Below are 21,375 nucleotides of genomic sequence, written 5' to 3' on the forward strand. Positions count from 1 at the left end.
CTCTGTTACAGCAGATGCATGAACACTGCCATGTGAAACTTGATGCTCACCAAACAAGCAGAGACAAGAGACGTTCAGTAAAATGGGAATACATTACAATTTTCTGCTTTTGTCTAGATCAAAGGAACCAAAGTATTAACATAACAATTAACTAAAGTTCAGTCAATGTCATTCTCATATCAGGACAGCAGCAATGTAAATATCACAGCCAAAAAACCGGGATGCAGCTCTTGGGTTCGTGGCTCATTTGTCCATCAAACAGAGGGCATTCTGTGTCTGGGATGATTTGTAAAGTTTGGCTATACATGGGACTGACAGATTAAGTTCCAGTAGATAGATAGATAGATACTTTGTTGATCCCGAGGAAAATTCAAGAAATTCATCCATCCATCCATTTTCTATACCACTTATTTGTCAGGGTCGCGGGGGAGCTGGAGCCTATCCCAGCTGACTACGGGCGAGAGGCGGGGTTCACCCTGGACTGGTCGCCAATCAATCACCAACACACAAAGACACACTCACACCTAGGGGCAATGTAGAGTAGTCAATTAACCTAATGTTCATGTTTTTGGTATTGTGGGAGAAAACCCACACAGGGAGAACATGCAAACTCCACATAGAAGGGCCCAGACCGGGATTCGAACCTGGAACCCTCTTGCTATGAGACGACAGTGCTAACCACTGCACCACCGTGCCACCCTCAAGAAATTCAGTAGGTGGCAAATGTAGTATGGTGATACGGTCATTCTTTGTTGCCCAGCTGTCCCTTGGTCAAACTGCACAGCAATGTTGATTTCAATGTACACAAGGTATACTGAAATACACCATGAAGACTGCAACATGTCCAACTCCAGACAGAACAGAAAGAGCACATGCACACATGGATGACAGCAAAACGCCATAAAGACTCTCAGCAGTTTTATTTATTTCCTTACTGTTTTGGTACAAACACTGACCCCGCAGTGTGGCAGATGGCCTTCTCATATTTACTTATCAAACTGAAAATTTACCTGTATTTGGTGCTAATATGTAACAAGTACTAGACGATAGTCATTTGTGTGAAGGAATATTTGAACATTTTTGGTTACTCCAGCGCACCAGAGTTCTTACCTACATGGAAAGTGGAAAGGAGAAAATTTATACACTTAATATGTGGAATATGAGAAGATGTGTCGTTTGCGGACAATGACATTGAGCTACTGATTGACTAGAAAATTACTTAAAAATACTAATGAACATTTAATACAAAAAAAGCCCATTTACTAGTTCTAACTCCTTTATTTATTTTTTTAAACTGAAATTTGAAACTTCCACAAAAATCATTTTCCATTCAGTGTGCATGCAAACCTAACACCATAAAAAGAAGTCCAAAACTGCAGCATAATCTAACAAGATGCCAAATGAGGAAAAACAAGTCAAACTGGTTGTAAAAAAGCTGTTCATTTAATAGTAAGACTGCTGGTGGCAGTGAGTGATTTCAAATTATATACACAATGAACAATAATCAACATCTTTAAATCACAAACTACACACAACATTACAATCCATTTTCCAAGTCCATTTGTCTGCAAGTCCCACAGGGATAATTAAGACACCTAAAACTGATGCCAACTTACAACTCCAGCAAAACTATCTGGTAGCTTTTTGACTTAGGTTCATAAATAGAAAAAACAAAACAAAAAACATGCTATACACTATTCTATTAAAAAAAAGACATTTTACAGACAATATTACAGTTTTCAAAACAACCATTTTCCCCTCTTTTTTTGAAAAAAGAATGTAAAAACTATTTCATACATAGGGCACCGGTCTGCAGCAGATTTTACTCATTCTAGTCCTGAGATTCTGCTTTTCAAAAAAATAACAACGAAAAGAAAATTTCAAGAGAAGTCATTTTTTTTCCAAAACCACTGTGGGCCACATGTCCTGCAGCTGTCTCAACATAAGCTCATTGTCATCTGAAAAGGCCTTTTCTAAAATGATTTTAACCTTACTAAGGGATTTCAAATTTTGACGGTTGCTGAAGTTGACATATGTGTCTTTGGTGTTCAGGGGGGATTTTTTTCTCCATGTTTCTGGAACATCAACCTTCTTCGTCAAGGGATGTTCACATTTATTTGATTGTTCCAGGAACTGTAGGAAAGACATTTCAAATCCCATTGGTTTGAAAGAGGCAAGTGGAGCACTCTGCTCAGTCATATCCTCCTGCATTATTGCAGGGCAAGAGGAGTCCGATTCATCGTCCCTGCTGTAAATGACATCAATCTTGGTCGTGCGAGGAATTTTCTTGCGTTTCCCAATTTTTTCTATCAGTTTTCGTGGACGTCCTCGTTTGCGTTTGAGCACCACAGAGCCATCGGAACTTTCATCATGTGACAGTTTGGTGTCAAATAATGCAGCAGGGATGTCTACTGTGGTCCTTTTGCGTAATACAGGCTTTGAACACCCATATTCCCCTCCTTGGTGACTGGTATCTGCTGTTAACTCATTGTCTGACAGGTCAGAGGTGTTGTCTGATTTTGAATCATCACTCCTGATGGAGCGGCACTTCTGCCTGGGGATCTTTTTGCAGAATATGAAGTGACTCCTCTGCTGCTCCAGATACTTTTCTGCCAGTCCGTGTCCCATGTAATGTTTTAATATGCTCCGCTCTGATTTCATGACTGACTCGCAACCTTTAATCATACAGGGGTACTGTAGAGGAAATTTCTTAGTGCATATTGAAGATGCCTCCACTTTGGATTTCAAGGAGGGTTTTCCATATTTAGTCCAATGATTGTTTTTTGCTTTCTTTGTATTATTTCCCCTCTGTAGAATCTTTTTATTGCTCTCAATGTTTTCCTTTCCATTAATTGTCTTGGTGATTTGGTAATGCAAAGTCTTGGAGCTCTGTTTCATCCCATCTTCTTTTATCCGTTGATTCTTTAGTCTTGGCTGGTACAAGTCTTGATGCTTTTTCATGACATGTCTGAGCATGTTTGACTTTGTGGCATATGAACGGTCACAACCTTCAATTTCACACTTGAACAAGCCGTTTAATTGTTCAGGTTTGGCCAACTTCATATCTTTATGCTGTTCTTTGATGTGCCCTATATACTTCCAGAAAGCAGTAAAGGATGCTGTGCATCCTTGGTAACCACAGGCAAACTTGCCAAGTTTGATGCCAGACATGAGAATCCCAACCTTATCAAGACTGAATTCATGAAGCTGAAGATAATGCTGCAAAAGGTTGGGAACTTCTTGGAAAACTCGTGAGCAGTCTTTGACTTGGCATCGGAATTCATAAATTTGAGGGACCTCTGCTTCTGGATCCTCCTCATCGTGGTTTACTACCTCATCCAGTCCATCACTCTGGTCCTGATCTTTGTTGACCTCCAAAGCTGACAAAGCAGACTGGTGAACAGCCCTGTAGTGGAGGATCAGATTGTGCTGGATGGTGAAGGCTGCCTCACACCCTTGATGAACGCAGCGATAAGGTCTGTAAGGACTCAAAGCATCACCTGAGTTGGGCTTCTTCTCTTTTGTCTTCTTAGTAATCTCTATACTTGGCTTAACTACTGCCTGCCTGTTGATAGATTGATCGTTGAACGATGGCATCCAATTAGCCTGAGGCATGGCAGTTGGCAAAGGAGGAATGAGGGCAAAATGACTGTCGTCTTTAAATTTCTTACCAATGTCCACGTTAGTATGTGATACAAATGGGCTATCATCTTTTACTGCATCTTCAAGTGAATTCGGACATGTTTTGCTCTGCAATGATGAATGAGTAGTCCCTGTGGTTTGAGCCACTGAAGGCTGGTTTTCAACAGCAGCTTTGGCCTGTCTGCGCTTTATATCCAGATCTGCAATTTCCTTAGCTGATAATTTGTGAGCTGACTGGTAGTGAGCTCGAAGATTTGAGTTACGAGTAAAGGTTTTACTACATTTTTGACACTTGAAAGGAGCATACTGGCCATACCTTTTTTTGACCACATTCACCATCTCAAGTGTATAGTTGTGTGTTTTGGAGAGGTGTTTCCAAAGGGCTTCACTTGACATGGAGCTAAATGTGCAGTTTTCTTTCTCACAAGCAAATGGCTTGACAAAGATCGACAGCGGTGAGGTATGTAAATCAACCTTGGCAGGTGTTGCCTGGCTGTTTGTAGTACTTCCATTTGCTTTCATGGAAACCAACTTCAGATCAGAAACTTCTCTGACCAAGTCGAGCCTTTCAAATGCACTTTGAATTTCTGTCATCCACTGTTGCTGACTGGCAGACAACTGCGTGGGCTCAAGATCTGCATCATTTGCCGTGACACCTGTGGGGCTCACTACTTCCTGCTGTGGGGCAGAGGGCTCCCTGAAGCAAGTAAAACTCTGTGTGTTCAATAGTTGTTCAATTTCACCAGGGGTTCCTGGGATAATTGCAGGATTTCCTTGAATGACTTGAGCTTCACTTGTTGAGTTATTCTTTGCATCATGAGACACTTGATGAAGTTCAGAATTATTTAAAGGAATGCACATTGAGCCAAAGGACATGGGATTCTTTGAATTGGCACTGGGGTCAGTGCTGCCTGAATGACACAAACTGTTTCTTCGTTGTAAGTCACCAGCCAAAATCTGCTCCCGCAGTCTCTTCTTAATATCTTGCTCTATTGTCTTCCTTTGTGCCTCAACCTGCTTGCCACTTGTTACTGGACTAAGCTGATTATCAAGTAACTGTGTTTGCATCACTGGATTTGAATCTGTATCTTGTGTCTGAATTGTTGTGTCAGAGGTATATGCTTCAGAGCAATAAGCTTCATTGTGGTTTGTACTTCCAGGAACAGCAGTGGTGGGATTTTCTGTGAGAATCTGAGAAAGAAGTGGGTCCGGGAATTCACTTCCACCAAATGAATCGACGCTATGCTGAGGATAAGGGGCTATACTATGCGAGTTGTCCTCTCGCTTCTGTTGAACATTTTCTGTATGCTGTATCACTGAGTTCCCTGGCAAATGTTCACCAGCTCCAAAGAAAACACAAGGGTTTTGGAACAAAGGCTGTGAAGCAGGTGTGTGCACAAAAAGATCAGACATGTTGGATTCAGCCACGATTTGTTTAAGAACGTCATCATTTGCCTTACCACTACCATATACTAGCACATTGTCTTGTGGATAATTAGGGGTGGGGTAATCTTTCACAGCTGTTGAACCATTTGTTACATGACGAGGTCTCTCCTGGTAAACAGTAGGAACTGTTTGTTCTGAGTTGAGAAGGTCAAGGAATGACGTTGGCAGTTCTGTGTTCAGTTCCGACTCCTCATATGGTTTACAGACTGCGCGCTTGGACAAATGGCCTCCAAGAGATTTGGGACTATTAAATTGTCTAAAACACCTACAACACACAAATTTCCCATCTCTAACAATAGCAGGCCATTTGGTCCTCTTGTTCCTTTTAACTCGTTTTTGATATTCAGAGCTATTTTCAGTGATGACTGGTCCATTTTGAGGTTGGTTGTTAATATTTTTCTGATTTACACTGTCTCGAGAGGGAAAACTGGATTGCTTATGATTTTGCATGGATTTGTTTTTTTCTGGGGCCCTGGAAGTGGAGCCTAAATTGCATTGCATTTGTGATGTATATGGTGGAAGACGGTCCTCTGCTGGTTGTGACACTTCCTTAGCACCGTCTCTGTATGATGGCAAAACTGACTGGGATCCATTTTCCATAAGTAGTGACTGCAAAGACTCTGATGGTTTGTTCATTGTTGATCCCATCATGGAGCAAGAGGGACCACTAGGTGGCAGAGCTGCACCAGCAGAATTCACTTGTGGCTGCACTTGCATGTTAGATGAATAGACTTGGGAAGAGCCACAATTTTGAATTTCTTCACTTCCAGTGGCTGAGTGCCAAGTTTGACTACCTGGATTTGCATCACTTCCAAGTTGAGAAAGGACAATGGGATTTAAAACACTTTCCATCACAAGTGACGCATTCTGATTGAGAGCAGACGAGGAATGGGAATTTATGGTACTATACTTTGTGCTTGTAACCATGTTAGTATAAGGAGGTGATTGGATAACATTCTGCCTCTGCACTCCATGAACTGGTGCTCTGTTCCCCTTCTGGGGGCAGGCGACTGAACTGAGCTCTCCGTGAGATGATGTCTTCGGTGCTGGAGCGTAGGTTATCTTTATTTTAGTTCGATTAACTTTCCATTGCTCATAGAAATCTGGGTGAACTGTTTTCATGTGCTTGGTAACACTTCTGCAGGAGCTGTAGTGCCTTATGCACGTTTCAAATGCGCAGTGAAATCTCTCTTTCTGTCCTAGAAGAGGACCTGTGCTAGTTGAGGATGTCAAAGAATTCTCTGCTCTGTTCCCAGTTAGGGGCTGTGGGGCTACTGTTGGAGGAAGTAGTTGTGAAACTCCTGGGTCTATGGAGTTTGGCATTGGTAATGCCGTTAATGGGTTGTTACTACACATTGGCCCTTGCTGCCCTGGAAATGGTAAGTTGCAGTCAGAATTGTAATTCACTGATCCAGTATTTACGTTATTCAGGAACATTTGAGGCTGGCCATGTGAAGCATCTGTATTAAAGTCATGTGAGTGGGGTGGTCTCATATAGTCAAAAGAATGGCCACCCGAGTCATCTCTGTGTCCGTTAGTGTCAGACAAGTGTGAAGTCACAGGCTGAATCACAGAATTATTTAAACTCGGCGTCTGACTGCTGGTGGAGAAAGGTGTACTTTGTGGTTCAAGCTTGACTTTGTATTGTCCTAACGAATCCACAGGTGCTTGGGATGATTTCATTAAACTCTCAACAGACACTGATGGCCTCTCATGATCTTGATTAGCAACACTTTCAGTGTCATAGTTTTCATGAGAATCCTCTTGTTTCTGTGGAGTGTGATTGGAAAGCATTTGTTCAATAAGTGAAGAGGTGGGCTGCTTACTTTGTGAGATCATCAGTTCAGAAGACAGGCTTTCCTCTTCTTGGGTGGCATGCTTCTCCTGATGCAAGTCCAGCTGTTGTTGTGAGTGGAATACCTTTCCACAGTCTGCAACTTTACAAGTGAAAGTTTTATAATGTTGCGCCTCATGCTCATAGAGTTTGAAAGCCTCGTTAAAAATCTTTCCACAGTTTGGAAACATGCATCTCGCCTTAAAAACAGAATGCATTTTCCTGTGTATAAGGAGTTCAGCGTTGGACAGGAAACTAGCCTTGCAGTTGAGTTGTATACAGATGTATGGCTTCACACCACAGTGGACCTGCAAATGATCATTAAGATGGGTGACACTAACAAAGTGGCGGCGGCAGTACTGGCAAACAACCTTTTTGCTCTGCATTTCGAGGAAAGTCTTAGCTTCCTCACTGTCTCCATGAGCCTTAACATGTGCAACAAGATTTTTGAAAAATTTGAAGCTCCTTCTGCATTTTCCAACAGGGCACACATTGTCCTCACTACTATCTATGTTACATTTAGCCACTCTGGCCTCAACATTATGAATGAACCCGCCGTTTTGTCCTTGGGAATCTGGATTTTCATTAAGTTCATTTTCGGTCTTCGCCTTTAACGCTGCAATAACAGGGGCAGCTGTTTTAGGATTGGCCAGTTTCTTGTTTGTTTTCATTGCAGTCAGCCTTTCCTTGCATGACTGTTTAACATGTGATGTTACATGGGGAAGCAAAGTGTCTTTCGAGGTAAAGGTTTGGGCACATATTGGGCAGCTGTACAGTCCTCCACTTAGATGAGTCTGTGCATGGCGTACAATCCTATGGCCGAGAAATTCTTTATCACACAGCACACAGTACTGCATATATGCCTGCCAGTTTCTGAATCTGGCAGATATGAAGCCTTTTTCCCTCAGTTTCTTCATTTCTCTGTTTTTCTGTCTCTTGTCTGTAACATCTTTCAGTTCGTAGGTGCCACTGACCAAGTGGTCTGAGATATTGTGAAGCCTGTCCTGATTGGGGAAGTCTTCCTCTTCTTCAGGGCCGTCAGTATCATTCAGCAAGTCAATGGATGACACTATTGAAGCTTCCTCACCCATTAGTGCTAGACAATGACGTTTAAGTGTTCTCCAGTCCCAGAACTCCGGGTCAAAAGGCCACTGGGTTTTAAAAACCAGTAGGAGTTCACAGCGTAGGGAGTTGGGTACAGGCATACTCTCCTCCTCCAATTTTTGATCTGGTTCATTGTAAAGAGTCTCGACAGCATAGTATGAATCCACTGTAGGCTCCAGGAGGAACTCTGTCAGCTGGCAAGCTCGCTTAACTTCCAGGTCATTGGGAAGCAAACAGGAAATAGTTTTACATACAGTGGCCTTGGAGCTACCATCATCTGATTCCATCCGCAGAGCCCTCATGCACATCTCAATGCAGACTGGCAGGCCAGGACTGTTAATCTAAGGGAAAAAAAAAAGGTCAAATAATTTGGAGTTGTGAACATATGGAAAACAATTATTCTAAATCTGACCTGAGACTTTAACTAAAGCAAATAAAGCAAATTCATCTTTTTAAAAGAGAAACTTTAAAATATTTTTTCACATCAACAACATAAAAATCACAACTGAATCATTACTTTCATAATTATTTTATACATTGTACATACAAACCCACACAGCTTACTTTTGAATGCATTAAAGAAATACTATACTCAGAATCTTTTCAGCATCTACAACTTGACCCACTGTAAAGCTTTGAAAAACTGTATTCCATTTTCCTTTGCAGAGGGCAGCAGCTGTATGCTCAGTATGTACCTTATATCATTGCCAACATATGGCTAAACACACACCCATTTGCCTTGTTATTTTTATGTTTGAAACGGAATTATAATGAAATGACAAACTGAAACTGTGTCACTTCAAAAGTCCACTGAAAGTCACATGGATTAAGGCTGACCATGGCTGCTGTTGTCTCTGTGCACAGAATCACTTTTCAAACGTACATGCTGTGAGAATTTTAGAAGGATTGTTTTACATTTAAAATGCAAAGCCAGGCTAAAATAAATGCATTGGAAAAGCATGTGGAGGAGTATAGGGCTCAAAAGTGTGACGTAGCGGAGTGGGAAAACCGCAATGTATTGTGGGTGTTGCAGACAACTGAAAAGTGTGTTCAAGCCGGCTGCATGCGTGACGCTGCTCGTGTTCTGTTGTTTTGTTTGAACAAGTTAAAACATGGTGCAAACGTGCTGTGTCGTTAACGCACAATCGTTCACATGATCGCTTCGGTAAATAAAAAAACGATCGGGTGAGATTTTTCTCATTTCCAACGTGGAAGCAAAGCCAAAGACCTCGAATCTGTGAGCTAACAAAGAGACACCAAATGGCCTGGATAGCAGCCGTGAGACGACCAAACATCACTTTCAAAGCAATCACCCGACACATGTTGGTGTGTTCACAGCATGGTGGTGTTTTTCTGAAAATAAAACGAATGGCTGTTAATCTTCCTCTGCTTATTTCTATTTATCCTTAAAATGTCATCGATACATCAGGCACAGGAAAACCTCCTCACCTGTTACTTACTGGCGGCAAACACCAGGAATATATGAAACTATATTCCAACTACTTTAACTGAACCATAAGAAGTCCATGCCATTTACTCAAGCAATAATGTCTGAACACTTCTTGTTTTAAAGTCTGTTTTCTGTTTATTACAAACATTCTTGTGCAGTGCAGTGACACTGTTAAAGTTCCAATAACAGTGCAAATAAGGTGCTAACAGCAGAAGACTGTGTGTAAACAGATAAATAACATTGCAAATGAGGTAACAAATAAAAATACAATGTGCAAACCCAGATAAATATCACCGCATGTGCTCATATGGATCGATTCCACCAATTTTACTAGTTTTTTTGAGGTACCGAGCCTTTGGAACAGGGTCCAGCCTGTCTCGATACGGTCCATTGTCTTTCTCTTTTGAACGGTCCATTTTTTTCATGGTGTGTCTCTCTCTCACACAGCACCATGTCTAACGCGAAGTGATGTAAACAAAAAAATTTTGCCCACAAAAATGGCGACCGCAGCACACAATGCGTTGTGAGATCACGTGCCCTTTCGAGCCCTATAGTAATACATGATAGCCAAGAGTTTAAGTGTGGTGACAACATCAGTTTTTCAGTTGGCTCACACTTTTGACAATACCACAACAGCTAAACTGTTTACTGACCTCTGACTGGATGACCTTGATGAGGAACAGGATGTGGTACACGGTTTTGGAAAGTGAGGACATCTGGCGGCATTGGTCAAGAAAGGCCTGCTCTGATGGTTCTAAACGTTTCAGCAGCTTGCTCCAAAACAAAGTGAGCTCCCTGATTTGAGAAAAAAAAAAAAAAAAAAAAAATTAAAAAGGGAATTCACTGCCCATTCACTTTTTGCTCAGTATCCATTTACTCAATACTGACTAACAACTTTTCAATATTCATTTATTGACATTAAACAGACAACAGAGCTTTGTCAGTCATTGCCACTGCATCAGCTACACTACACCCTAGTGTTGAGTGTCATTTACTTTGGAACAAATACCTAATGGTGTCTTCTTTCAGTACTTTGCTCTCTCAGTAATAAGAAATATGTCATTTTAGTAACACTGCTATTGGTTCAAAGAAGGAAGCTGATCAAAGACTTGAAAGCAGTTGGAAAACTGTTTATAGTCTGCACACTGGTCAACGAGACCATCGATAAGAAACAGTAGAGAGAAGCATTAAACCACTGCAGACGTTTTTCTGCCTTGCCCAAAAAGGAAGAAGAAACACCATCTTTATTCTATATTCTTGTTACTACTACAGCTGTGCTTGCATATTGAAATATTTCCTTAGAAACAATATGTAATTCACACTCTATTAATTCAATACATAGGGTTTCACTCAATCACTGAGTGAAAATCTGAGTTAATGTGAAATTATTGATTTAATGTGAACCGATAGCTGCCCTTTAAAAGTATCAAGTTCGGTGAATCTTCCTGCTTAGTGATTTTGTGCAAGTGATACATTAAAGTATTTTTTTTCCATTATATCTCTTCATACATGTATATATCATATCCCACTTTGATTGGAAACCACAGACTAGATGCAACATGGCCAGAAATTTAGAACATATAAGACATTTGTTAGTGGGATAAAGATATTGTGTTTCTTCATGTCATTTTACCACACGTGTAGATTCTGAACAGGATCCTTTGTTAGTTGGTTTAGTTCCTTGGAGGGATAAATTTTTTCTATCTCCATAAAACAAGGAATGGGGTGGCTTGTGTTTTCTTACCAAGCACAATATGTGTCCGCTTGGAGTAGCTGCCGGGTCAGGAAGGCCGAGCATAAGCTGAAAGCTGCCCCGTTGTCTCCATCTGACTCAAGGTTGCAGATCATCTCTAACGCATCACGGCAGTCCTCCTTTGAAAGCTGCACAGATAGATACCATGTATACAGAGACATAAATGACCAACAGTCTCACAAATTCCTTTCAAGCATAGTTTGCCACCTTGTGGATGAGAAACTTGTAACTCTAAAAGATGTTAAAGATACAGACTCAATAGAAGTAGATAGCATAAGCTAGCATTAGAGTAAGGCTGGCAGTAAGGTGCACTGCACAGCGCTATTTTACTATTTACGGACCATTTCAAAACATTTACAATCCATATATAGTTGGGTACATATATAGTGAGACAAATATAAATTTTTTGGCATTTGGCCTCTGTACAACACCACACTGAATTCGAAATGAAACACTCAAGATGAGAACGAAGTGAAGACTTTCAGCTTTAATTTAAAGGGTTTGAAAAAAGTGTGGCATTTACCATTTAGGATTTACAGCCATTTTTATACACCCACCCCCATTGTTGTTGGTGGCTCATAAATGATGGGACAAATGGCTGACAAGCAGTTTCCCTTATTAATCCATCACAAATCAAGCAGATAAAAATCTGGAGTTGATTCTGAGCGTTACATTTGGTAGCTGTTCACTGGAACATGCGACATGAGGTCCAAAGAACTGTCTATGAAAAAGGGGGAAAAAACCATCAGCGAAATGGAACATTCTTTAAAAGGAAGGAAGGAATTAACTAGCAAGCTCAGCAACACCAAGAGGCCTGGAAGATCATAGAATTCTGTCACTGGTGAAGAAAAATCCTTACACAACATGTAGACAAGTAGGTGTGTCATTGTCAAAGCCTACAATCAAGATGAATGAATGAATGTAAATACAGACAAAGTATTACTCACAACAAAGTGCAAACCACTGATAAAGCTCAAGAACAGAATGGCCAGATTAGACTTTGCCAGAAAAGACCTAAAAAAGACCTGCCCAGTTCTGGAATAAGATTCTTTGGTCTGCTGAAACCAAGATTAACTTGTACCAGAATGATGGGCAGAGAAAAGTATGGAAAAGAAAAGGAACAGCTCATGATCTGCAACATACCACATCATCTGTCATTGGACATGTATGGCTGTCATCACTGATGACCTAAACACTAATAACAGTAGCAGGATGAATTATACAGCATTTAGGGCTATGCTCTGCTAACATTCTGCCAAATGATGAAAACTGATAGGACATTCATTCTGCAGATGGATAATGACCCAAAACATACAGTAAAGGCAACCCAAGACTTTCAAGGCAAAAAAATGAGATATTTTTCACTGGACAGGTCAGTCACCTGATTTCAAGCCAGCAGAGCATGCTTTTCACTTACTGAAGACACAACTGAAGGCAGAAAGAAAGATAAACAAGCAACAGCTGAAGGCAGAATGAATTAAAGCTGAAGGTGTTCACTTTGCTCGCATCTTCTGAGTGTTTCATTTCAAATTCAATGTGGTGGTGTACAGAGGTCAAATGGAAAAGAAAAACAATTATATTTGTCCCAATATATATTTATACCGTATATGATTCAGTTAATTTAATGCATAGCTCTATTGGGTGTGATCACATTCTTTATGGAGAAGAAATGCACTGCCAAGACATTTATGCTTTTTTTTAAAAAAATGATAAAGCAGTCAGTAAAGTCAGTAATCTCAACTATCTAGCCACACTTACCTCATCCATCAACTGATCCTGTTCTGAGGTAGCACAAAGGCAGACAAGGTACATTTGCTTGAAAGATCCCTTCCCTTGGAAGGCAGGACACTGAGAGCATGTCTTTGCCAGAAGTGCAGCCTTCGCCAGCTGATTCTCCTTCATCAACTGTTTCACTCTCATCTCCGACAGGACCAGCCCCTCTTGCACCAGGAACTCCTCAACTGAAAACCAGTGGGAATAACTTTAGAAATTGTGTTTTAATGGGTTGTGCATCCACTACCTCAAAGAAATTATGGAAATGACTGACATCATCACCACTCCACTGCATCATCTCTCATCATAGATGGTGGAAATTACATTTCATAGCAACATCAGTAAAACTAAAACTGGATTACATGTCTCTGACCAGCACTGTACCCTACATGGGACAGAATTTTTTTTTCTGGCACTTAAGCTGTGATACACTAATTTAAAAAAACATAAAAGAGGTTTTTCACTGCACATTTACTTAAACCTTCATCACTGCCGAAGAAATTTTACTGTACTGCTCTGCCTTCTGCATTGGGGGTGATGACACTGGCACAAGAGAGCTCTAGGAGGATGGATGGTCATCACTGACATCTACAAGGAATCAGCATACCTGTGTTTTCATTTATAAGGTCTTCCTATCTAAACTGCAGACATTTTTAACATTTAGTTTATGGCCAATAACCATGACACCATATCACGTAACAAGTTGGTTTTAAAATGATTTCAAAATGACCTCATACTCAACGTGAAGTGGGGAAGAAGGTTTGAAGACTGAAATGAACTGCGACACAGCTTGAAGTTAGAGACACACTCCTCTGAGAGATTTCGCTTTTATTTCTAGAAATATCTGTAATTATCTGTGATGATTAATTTGAGAATTTCACTTTCTTATGATTCCGTATATGTGATTTGTTGTCAGGTCTCTTTAACAAAATAGATCTTGTTCTAAATTAAATTTAACTAATCATTTCAAGGAGGAGCTGAGAGTTATTCAAAAAATAACCCTGCACTTCAGCCAGAAAACACAAATTAGTTTCCAATACAGGATCATTTTATGATTATTAACTATTACAGTGAATATGAATAATCTTGTGAAGGGTACAATATCTATAATTATATGTAAGCTTCTTAGGCAGGGGAGATTGAGCAATTTAACTCCAACATGTAAAAATTCTACATGGATAAATTCCACAGCTGCAGCCTATTCTTCTTCAACAACTAAACACAAATGTGAAATAACCAGAGTCACATAAAATCACAATTCTGAATCTTTGAATCTATTCTTTTCTGCTCTTGCTCCTGTTGCTAGGAGTGAAGTAAATGTGCAGGCTTTAACTGCAAGAAATGTCAACAGCATTGGCATCCAGCAGTGAGACTGCAGAATATAATCAAACCTATATGTATGGCACAGGAATCATTGCTGTAGCAAATAAATATCCCCATTGATGTAAATGGTATTCTCTTGAATTAATGGAAGACTAGAATAAGCTAAAATAAACAAACAAACAAGAAAAAAATATCTTTCTTGATTTCCCCTTTGAGATAGAAAAAGCAGATGTCTCGTCTCATCTCATCTTCCTCTGCATATCCGAGTCTGGGTCACAGGGACAGCACCCTCAGCAGGGAAGCCCTGACCTCTACCTGACCATTTCCTTGTCTGGGGACACACGACATCGTGTCCTGGGTCTGCCCTGGGGTCTCCTCCCGGATGGACATGCCTTAAACAAGTCCCCAGTGGGAAGTCTGGGAGGCATCCTAACCAGATGCCCAAACCACCTCAACTGACTCCTCTCGATGCGAAGGAGCAGTGGCTGTTCTCTGAACCCCTCCCGGATGTCTGAGCTCCTCACTCTATCTCTAAGGCTGAGCCTGGCCACCCTACAGAGGAAACTCATTTCGGGCCACTTGTATCCGTGATCTTGTTCTTTCGGTCACTACCCACACCTTCTGACCATAGGTGAGGGTTGGAATGTAGACTGACTGGTGTATCAAGAGCTTCGCCTTTCAGCTCAACTCTATCGTCACCATGACAGACTGGTACAGCATCCACATCACAGCAGACGCTGCTCCGATCCACCTGTCAATCTCAGTCAAGCTCCATATCACCCTTGCTTCCAACCCAGTGATGGGAGAGCCTCCCCTGAGCACCTGGCTCGGTTTCCTCCAAGGAATATGTGTTGGTGGAATTAAGGAGATCCTGAAAGTATTGCTTCCAGCTCTCCACTCCCACTGTAAACAGTGCTGCTTCCCCTTCCTGAGTCACCAGACGGTTTGAGGCTGACCGAAAGTCTTTCTCCATGGTTTCGCCAAACTCCTCCCACACCCAGGTATTTGCCTCTGTGACTGCCTGAGCCGCACATTGTTTGGCCTGCCCGTAGCTGTCAGCTGCCTCAGGAGTCTCTCACAAGGCAGCTATGCCCTGTAGGACTCCTTCTTCAGCTTGACGGTACCTTTCACTCCCAGTGTCCACCAGCAGGTTTGAGCATTAGCCCAAGAACCCTTCTGACTGCAGCTGCCAACAACCGCCTCTGCAATGGCAGCATGAAAGATGGCCCACTTGGACTCCATGTAAGCCACTATTCCAGAGATGCAGTCTAAGTTCCTTTCTTAAGTGGAGCTGAAGACCATTCTGACTGGGTCCTCAGCCAGACGTTCCCAGCAGACCCTCACTGTTCGTTTAGGTCTGCCAGGACTATCCGGCTTCCTCCCCTGCCACTTGATCCAACTCACCATCATGTGGTGATCAGTTGACAGCTCTGCTCCTCTATTCACCTGAGTGTCCCCTGGGATCATTAGGGCACTCATAAAAATATCCCTCGATTTTAGCAATATTGTTCGGGAAATACTCAGAGTCCTTCTCAAACCAGCCCAGCAACTCACCTTGTTCAGTCTGTGGGTTGTCATTGGACAAAACAGCTTTCAGGACCCCGTTAGTCCAAACACCATCATACTGGCTCAAAGCAGACAGCAGGGACAGCTGAGTGATTCCATTCTCGCGCAGCTTACTGTAAGCAAACTGTACACGACAGAAAAACAACATGATTTAAAGACACAATGCAGAAGCTACACTATATAGAGAAAGAGCCCTGACCTCAACCCCAACAGGCACATTTGGGATGAAATAGAACAGAGATTGCGAGCCAGGACATTTCGTCCAGCATTACTGTCTGACCTCACAAATGCTCTACTGCATGTATGGGCAAAAAATTCCCACAAAAACCCTCTATAATCTGGTGGAAAGCATTCCCAGAAGAGTGGAAGCTGTTATAGCTTCCAGATGTTATAGCTGTGTTATATGCAAAGCTGTCTATGTATTCAGAATGTAACGCCATTAATGTCGCTGTTGGTGTGATGGTCAGGTATCCAAATACTTTTGTCCATATTGCATATGTCACTATCTATTACATCAAGGTTCTGCACTGCAAATAAGAAGCAATCTTATGAAAACTTAATTCCACTAAAGACTTTGAACCTGGCATATGATGGAGTGAGTTAGTTTAAAGTCCTATTTCCTCACTTGAATCTTAATATATTGTTTAGCACAGGTCGGATATTTTGAAAGCTGTGATACTCAAACTATAGGTTTGTATTGGGACAAGTGAAGATGTTCAAAACTACTAATTTCTATGACATTTGAAAAGGAAGTTTAAACTTAAGACTAGTCAACTAGTCTAAAAGTAAGGGAATTCTCAGAAAAAGAATAAAATTGCAGACAATTTAATTTGCAAGAAGCAAAACGTAACATGACACCTGCTGGACCAATGTGTCGTACTACACCCACTTCGTACTACAAAGGACTACTAAATGTACATGTACTACATGTCTGCTGAATAATAATACTTAGTTTAATCACCTACCTGAATATCTGTAGCAATGTTTAAACAGGTGGTTAACTAATCATGCACCCTCTACATTGTTTACATGCTGTCAATCACTTTTATACTGTATAATCAAATGAAGCAGAGGGGTGATGGTGATTTGTCAAGGGTTGTAAACCTTAGTTTTAAATCTAGTCTGGCATTTTTTTTTAATAAATCCATATTATTTTTCTAAAATATGAGTCCTCACTTTTACCTGCACAGATGACTTGAATTCTTTCCATAATCCCTCTGGAATGTCCTCCTTCAATGAGAGCAAAAGCTCCACAAAACTCCTGCACAATGAAAAGGTAATCAACAAAAATATGATGTGGATTTTTACCAGCACTTTAAACGTGAGTGCCAAAACATTTAATAGAATTTAGAAAAAAAACTGTAATTTAGCTTTTGTCACAGGGTTGCATTAATGATTACAGGGGTAAGGTCTATATTTTAAGTTAATCGCATTTTAAAAAGGTACTCACAGTGAGAGCCTCTCAACCACAAGAGGAACATTTTCACACTGTAGGGAGAGGTATGGAGAGGCTTGGGAGTAACTCAGCAGGGCAACTATATACACTTCTACTAGTGGCAAAGGCTCTTCCTCTATCCTCCAACGGCCTGCGAACTCCAGCAGTGTCTATAGAAAAAGAATACAGTCACTTATTAGACAACATGTTAAATGCACAGTATGTAGTTTCTGCCACGAAGGGTCTCCAAAAAATAAATAAAACATTACTTATTGGCAACTGCTACCAAAAGTTTGAAGATAAAAACAGAAAATTGGGCATTACGCACAAGCAGTAATGGGCTGAAAAGAAACTGTTTTTCAACTACACACTAAATGGTCAAGCGAGGATCTAAAGACAGCATCAGAAGACCTGTTTCACACAGTCTGACTGACTGAAGATGTTGGTAATACCACAGCCTATAACAACATCTTTGATCTACTGAATAATGAATATCCAAATAAAGTCAGATTTCTTTCTTTTTTGTTAAACTGAAATTAACTGTTTGCCTTTGCCTTATTAGGGGAATATAGTAAGTTAATGCCGAAGTCCTGCCTACAATGAACACCTGACAATCCAAATTATGAGAAATATTCTTGGACAAAGAATATAAACAGCAGCTGAAATGATTCATTGATATGCAACCTTTCATAATTCTTCTGAACCACAAAACACATACTAATCTTTCCTGCTTGTAGCATCCTAGCTATTATGAGCATTCGCACTGACCTTGGTCAGAAAAAGAAATGTAGTCTTGTTATTCCTGATACTTGCAGGAGGGAGCAACCTGCAGGGAGGAGAACCAAGTCAAGTGGAAACACAGCTCTGTTTACAGAGCATGCCCTCAGCTTCTCAGATGTCTCCTCAGCCTACACACTCATGATCTTCAACCCTCAGCATCTCCCTTTTGGCTCTATACTGTTTAACACTGAAGATAAAAAATACAGACTTACAAAAGAAAACCTTTAAGTAAAACTCCAGTTATTTGTACATTCTGTTAAATAATCAAGTTGATTGGGCGCAAGTATCTCCGCAAATAAAACAAACAACAGGCAAAATATGTAAAGGCATAAATCAAAAAAGACAAATTTAGACTGAATAGTCTTCTCTTTTCTTCAGTGGACTAAAGTGGCACAGCAGGGTGAAATGAACTCAGAGGGGATATAAGATATAAGGGGGTAAAAAATCAATGAAATCTGCAGGTTTATTTATGAATGACACTGATATTACAATTTAAGTCTACTTTCTAATGTTTCCATTATCACATTAATCATAAAACCATCTATGAGCTGTACTAGCACTTATAACCTGGAGCACTCCTACTTTGACCAACCAAGGCATTTAACCAATATCAGGTCATTCCTTTCATCTACAGACACAGAAAGGTGATCCATCCTTTTATCTCCCTCAGACTTTACTACTGCATGGCACTTTATTTACCAGCATCAGCAGGCAAACATCCAAAGACTGTAACCTATATAGAAAATACTGCTGTCAGGTTTTTAACAATGCTAATGATTCCAAAATCTTGACTTGCCGTTACAGGTGGCAGGGCCTTTGCTGTCCTTAGTGTCATCTTTTTAATCTAATCTTAAATGTCCTTTATAACTTATGACTTGTATACATTCAACAACAATCCAATTTAATATCACACCTCTATACAGAAGTCTATAGAGACTTTTGATAGTTCACGTGAACTGGCATTAAATATTAACAGCAATAAAAGCATCTAATGAATACGGCCCGGCTCATTAACAGCCTGGCATAACCCTTGATAATGAAATGTGCTGCAAAACACATGTGAACAGCCACTCAACAGGTGTGCTGTTCAGTTCAAAAATTATAAAATCAATATCAACTGAAATGTGACATTTTATTGTGATGAATTTTTCAGCTACACTGCCCAGCCCTAATACACTGGATATTTTATTCAAACACTAACCAAATCAAACTGTTGTAAAGCAGTTATAAAAGTGGGATTTTTAACCATATGACTGCAAATGATTTTTTTTTCTAGATTTTCCTCTCTATAGAGATCTCTGACTAGTAAAAGGCTTAGAGCAATTAGTTTTTATCAATAATGTATCTTAAACACTCTACACCACCGTATGACTAATTCATTTGAGTAGGCTTGTATTTTGTAAATAAGCACAGACATTAATTTTACTGACACAACACTGTGTTTCACTTGGTGCTGAGACAGTGAATACTTTTTTTAATTTACTCAATCAGGTACCCAAATACAGCACTATAGTCTTAGTAAAGATGCTCGTTGCGGATCCGCCCTGAACGCACTGCCATGAGCTCACATATGAAGATAAATCCATCTCTCTAGACAATGAATTGTGATTCATTCGGGCTTTAAAGGACACTGTCTGTCATTTGTATTGTATTGATTGCATTATGCGACCGTGCGTGTCTTTTCGGCAAAAGCGTACGTTCGATTCGGCACGTATACACACAGCATTCATAGCAGGAAAAAAACTCACAAACCGTGTCGCACTACCATGAAATCTGACCGAATTCTCTATATTTCACAAGAGGCAGTTAACTTAAAACGGTAACGTTGTTGTTGACAGCAGAATTTGGGACACTGACACTAGCTACAATGAAACCACTAACGATGCAGAAGTAACTCGTTTTGCTAGCCTGATGGATACGGTAAACACACAGGCAATCAGCGAAATTATTCTCACACGCACGCGCATGTAGTCTAATATACAAGGCTAAAGGCTGAAAGCTAACAGCTAACCGTAGGTAGAACTGTTTTGACTGATATGCTGTCGACTAACTGGTAACTGTTCCCACCCTAAACAAACCCAGAGACGTGCTGGTACAAATGAAACCAATCATGGAACCATCATATGACGGATAACTAGATGCACATTTAAATAATCTGATAATAAAACGATTAATGTTACGGTTAACTACCTCCTGCAGACACAACTAGGAGATATCTATATCAACATATTGAGGTGTGTTTGCAGACTCTAGCGACTCTTCACCGATTAACAGGAATTTAACCACTGCAAAAGCTTTTAGTCTGTAACCGAGTAAACACTAGTTGTCATTATCTTGCCGATTCAATCACAATTCGGCTTTGAAATCAAACATTTTCCAGGATTAACAAGGAGCAGGGACGTAACGTTAACTCTGCCGTCAGTGTTAATGCTAACGGGCTAGCTTGCTGGTTCAATACGTTGGGGGAAAACAACTCACCCTACAAAACTCTTGGCAATACTGAGAAGAGGACTGGACTGGAGAGTCACTATATTCTCTAACCACAATTTCTTGCAGCTGTTGCAGTCGTAGTCTGAGTTCCCCAATCGTTTCACTGATACCGTTCTCAGGACTACGGTCCTGCTCGGCCTCTTCGTCCGCCATCTTCACATCCAGCTCCAGCGCGTAACACTACCACTAGCGTAGCTGCTTACGTATCTTCTTCTTGTCTTACGGTGCTTTTATTCATCTTTCTGGTACGTTACCGCCACCCCATGCTTCTGCTCCACAATGTGGATTAGACAATACATTTACAATCTAAATCAATCAATACAAAGGTGTATTCTCCATTGCACCTTAGTCCTACTATAAAATAAATGTTAGCCACCTGAGCACAATATTCCTGCATATTCATCATATTCTATGAAAAACCCTTGGATATCTCCTAAGAAGGCTGACCTGTGTTCTTTCACCCATTCTTAGTAATCCTTTAAATGTGAAAGCCCCAATTTTAGTGTTGTGTTCAGTGCATAATGCCCTAGCCTTAACCTATACGTGCAGAACACGACAATGTTACTTGAATTGAACCCTCTTACACATTTTTAACTGAATGGAAATCTGCATTACACTTTCATTTACGGTGTAATCCCATCATGTTTTCCAAATTTCCAATTTTGTGTTCTGATAATTTTCAAGGGATGCAAAAATATTTAATTCATAAAGAAAGAAAAACAAAACAAAACAAAAAACGAAATAGGAGCAGTTTGACCAGAAGCTAGACCAGAAAAGCT

General features: G+C 40.5%; 1 protein-coding gene across 2 annotated transcripts; it reads right to left on the bottom strand.

Moving 5' to 3' along the window:
• Window positions 1-1,421: 1,421 nt before the first annotated feature.
• Window positions 1,422-20,804, bottom strand: znf292b (zinc finger protein 292b). 2 transcript variants are annotated; one of them, XM_046372616.1, is made up of 8 exons: window positions 20,585-20,804; window positions 17,342-17,496; window positions 17,074-17,152; window positions 15,880-16,015; window positions 12,988-13,190; window positions 11,221-11,357; window positions 10,130-10,271; window positions 1,422-8,367 (listed from the first exon to the last, which is right to left on the bottom strand). In XM_046372616.1, exons 1-8 carry the CDS (start codon window positions 20,747-20,749, stop codon window positions 1,891-1,893), a joined length of 7,494 nt encoding a protein of 2,497 aa, XP_046228572.1. In that variant the 5' UTR covers window positions 20,750-20,804; the 3' UTR covers window positions 1,422-1,890. The 2 variants fall into 2 exon arrangements, with proteins under 2 accessions (XP_046228572.1, XP_046228573.1); XM_046372617.1 differs by lacking the exons at window positions 1,422-8,367; window positions 10,130-10,271; window positions 11,221-11,357 and adding an exon at window positions 11,758-11,950.
• Between the last annotated feature and the right edge of the window lie 571 nt (window positions 20,805-21,375).

The sequence above is a fragment of the Scatophagus argus genome, chromosome 19 (assembly GCF_020382885.2).
Source record: "Scatophagus argus isolate fScaArg1 chromosome 19, fScaArg1.pri, whole genome shotgun sequence".
NCBI classification, from domain to species: Eukaryota; Metazoa; Chordata; class Actinopteri; family Scatophagidae; genus Scatophagus; species Scatophagus argus.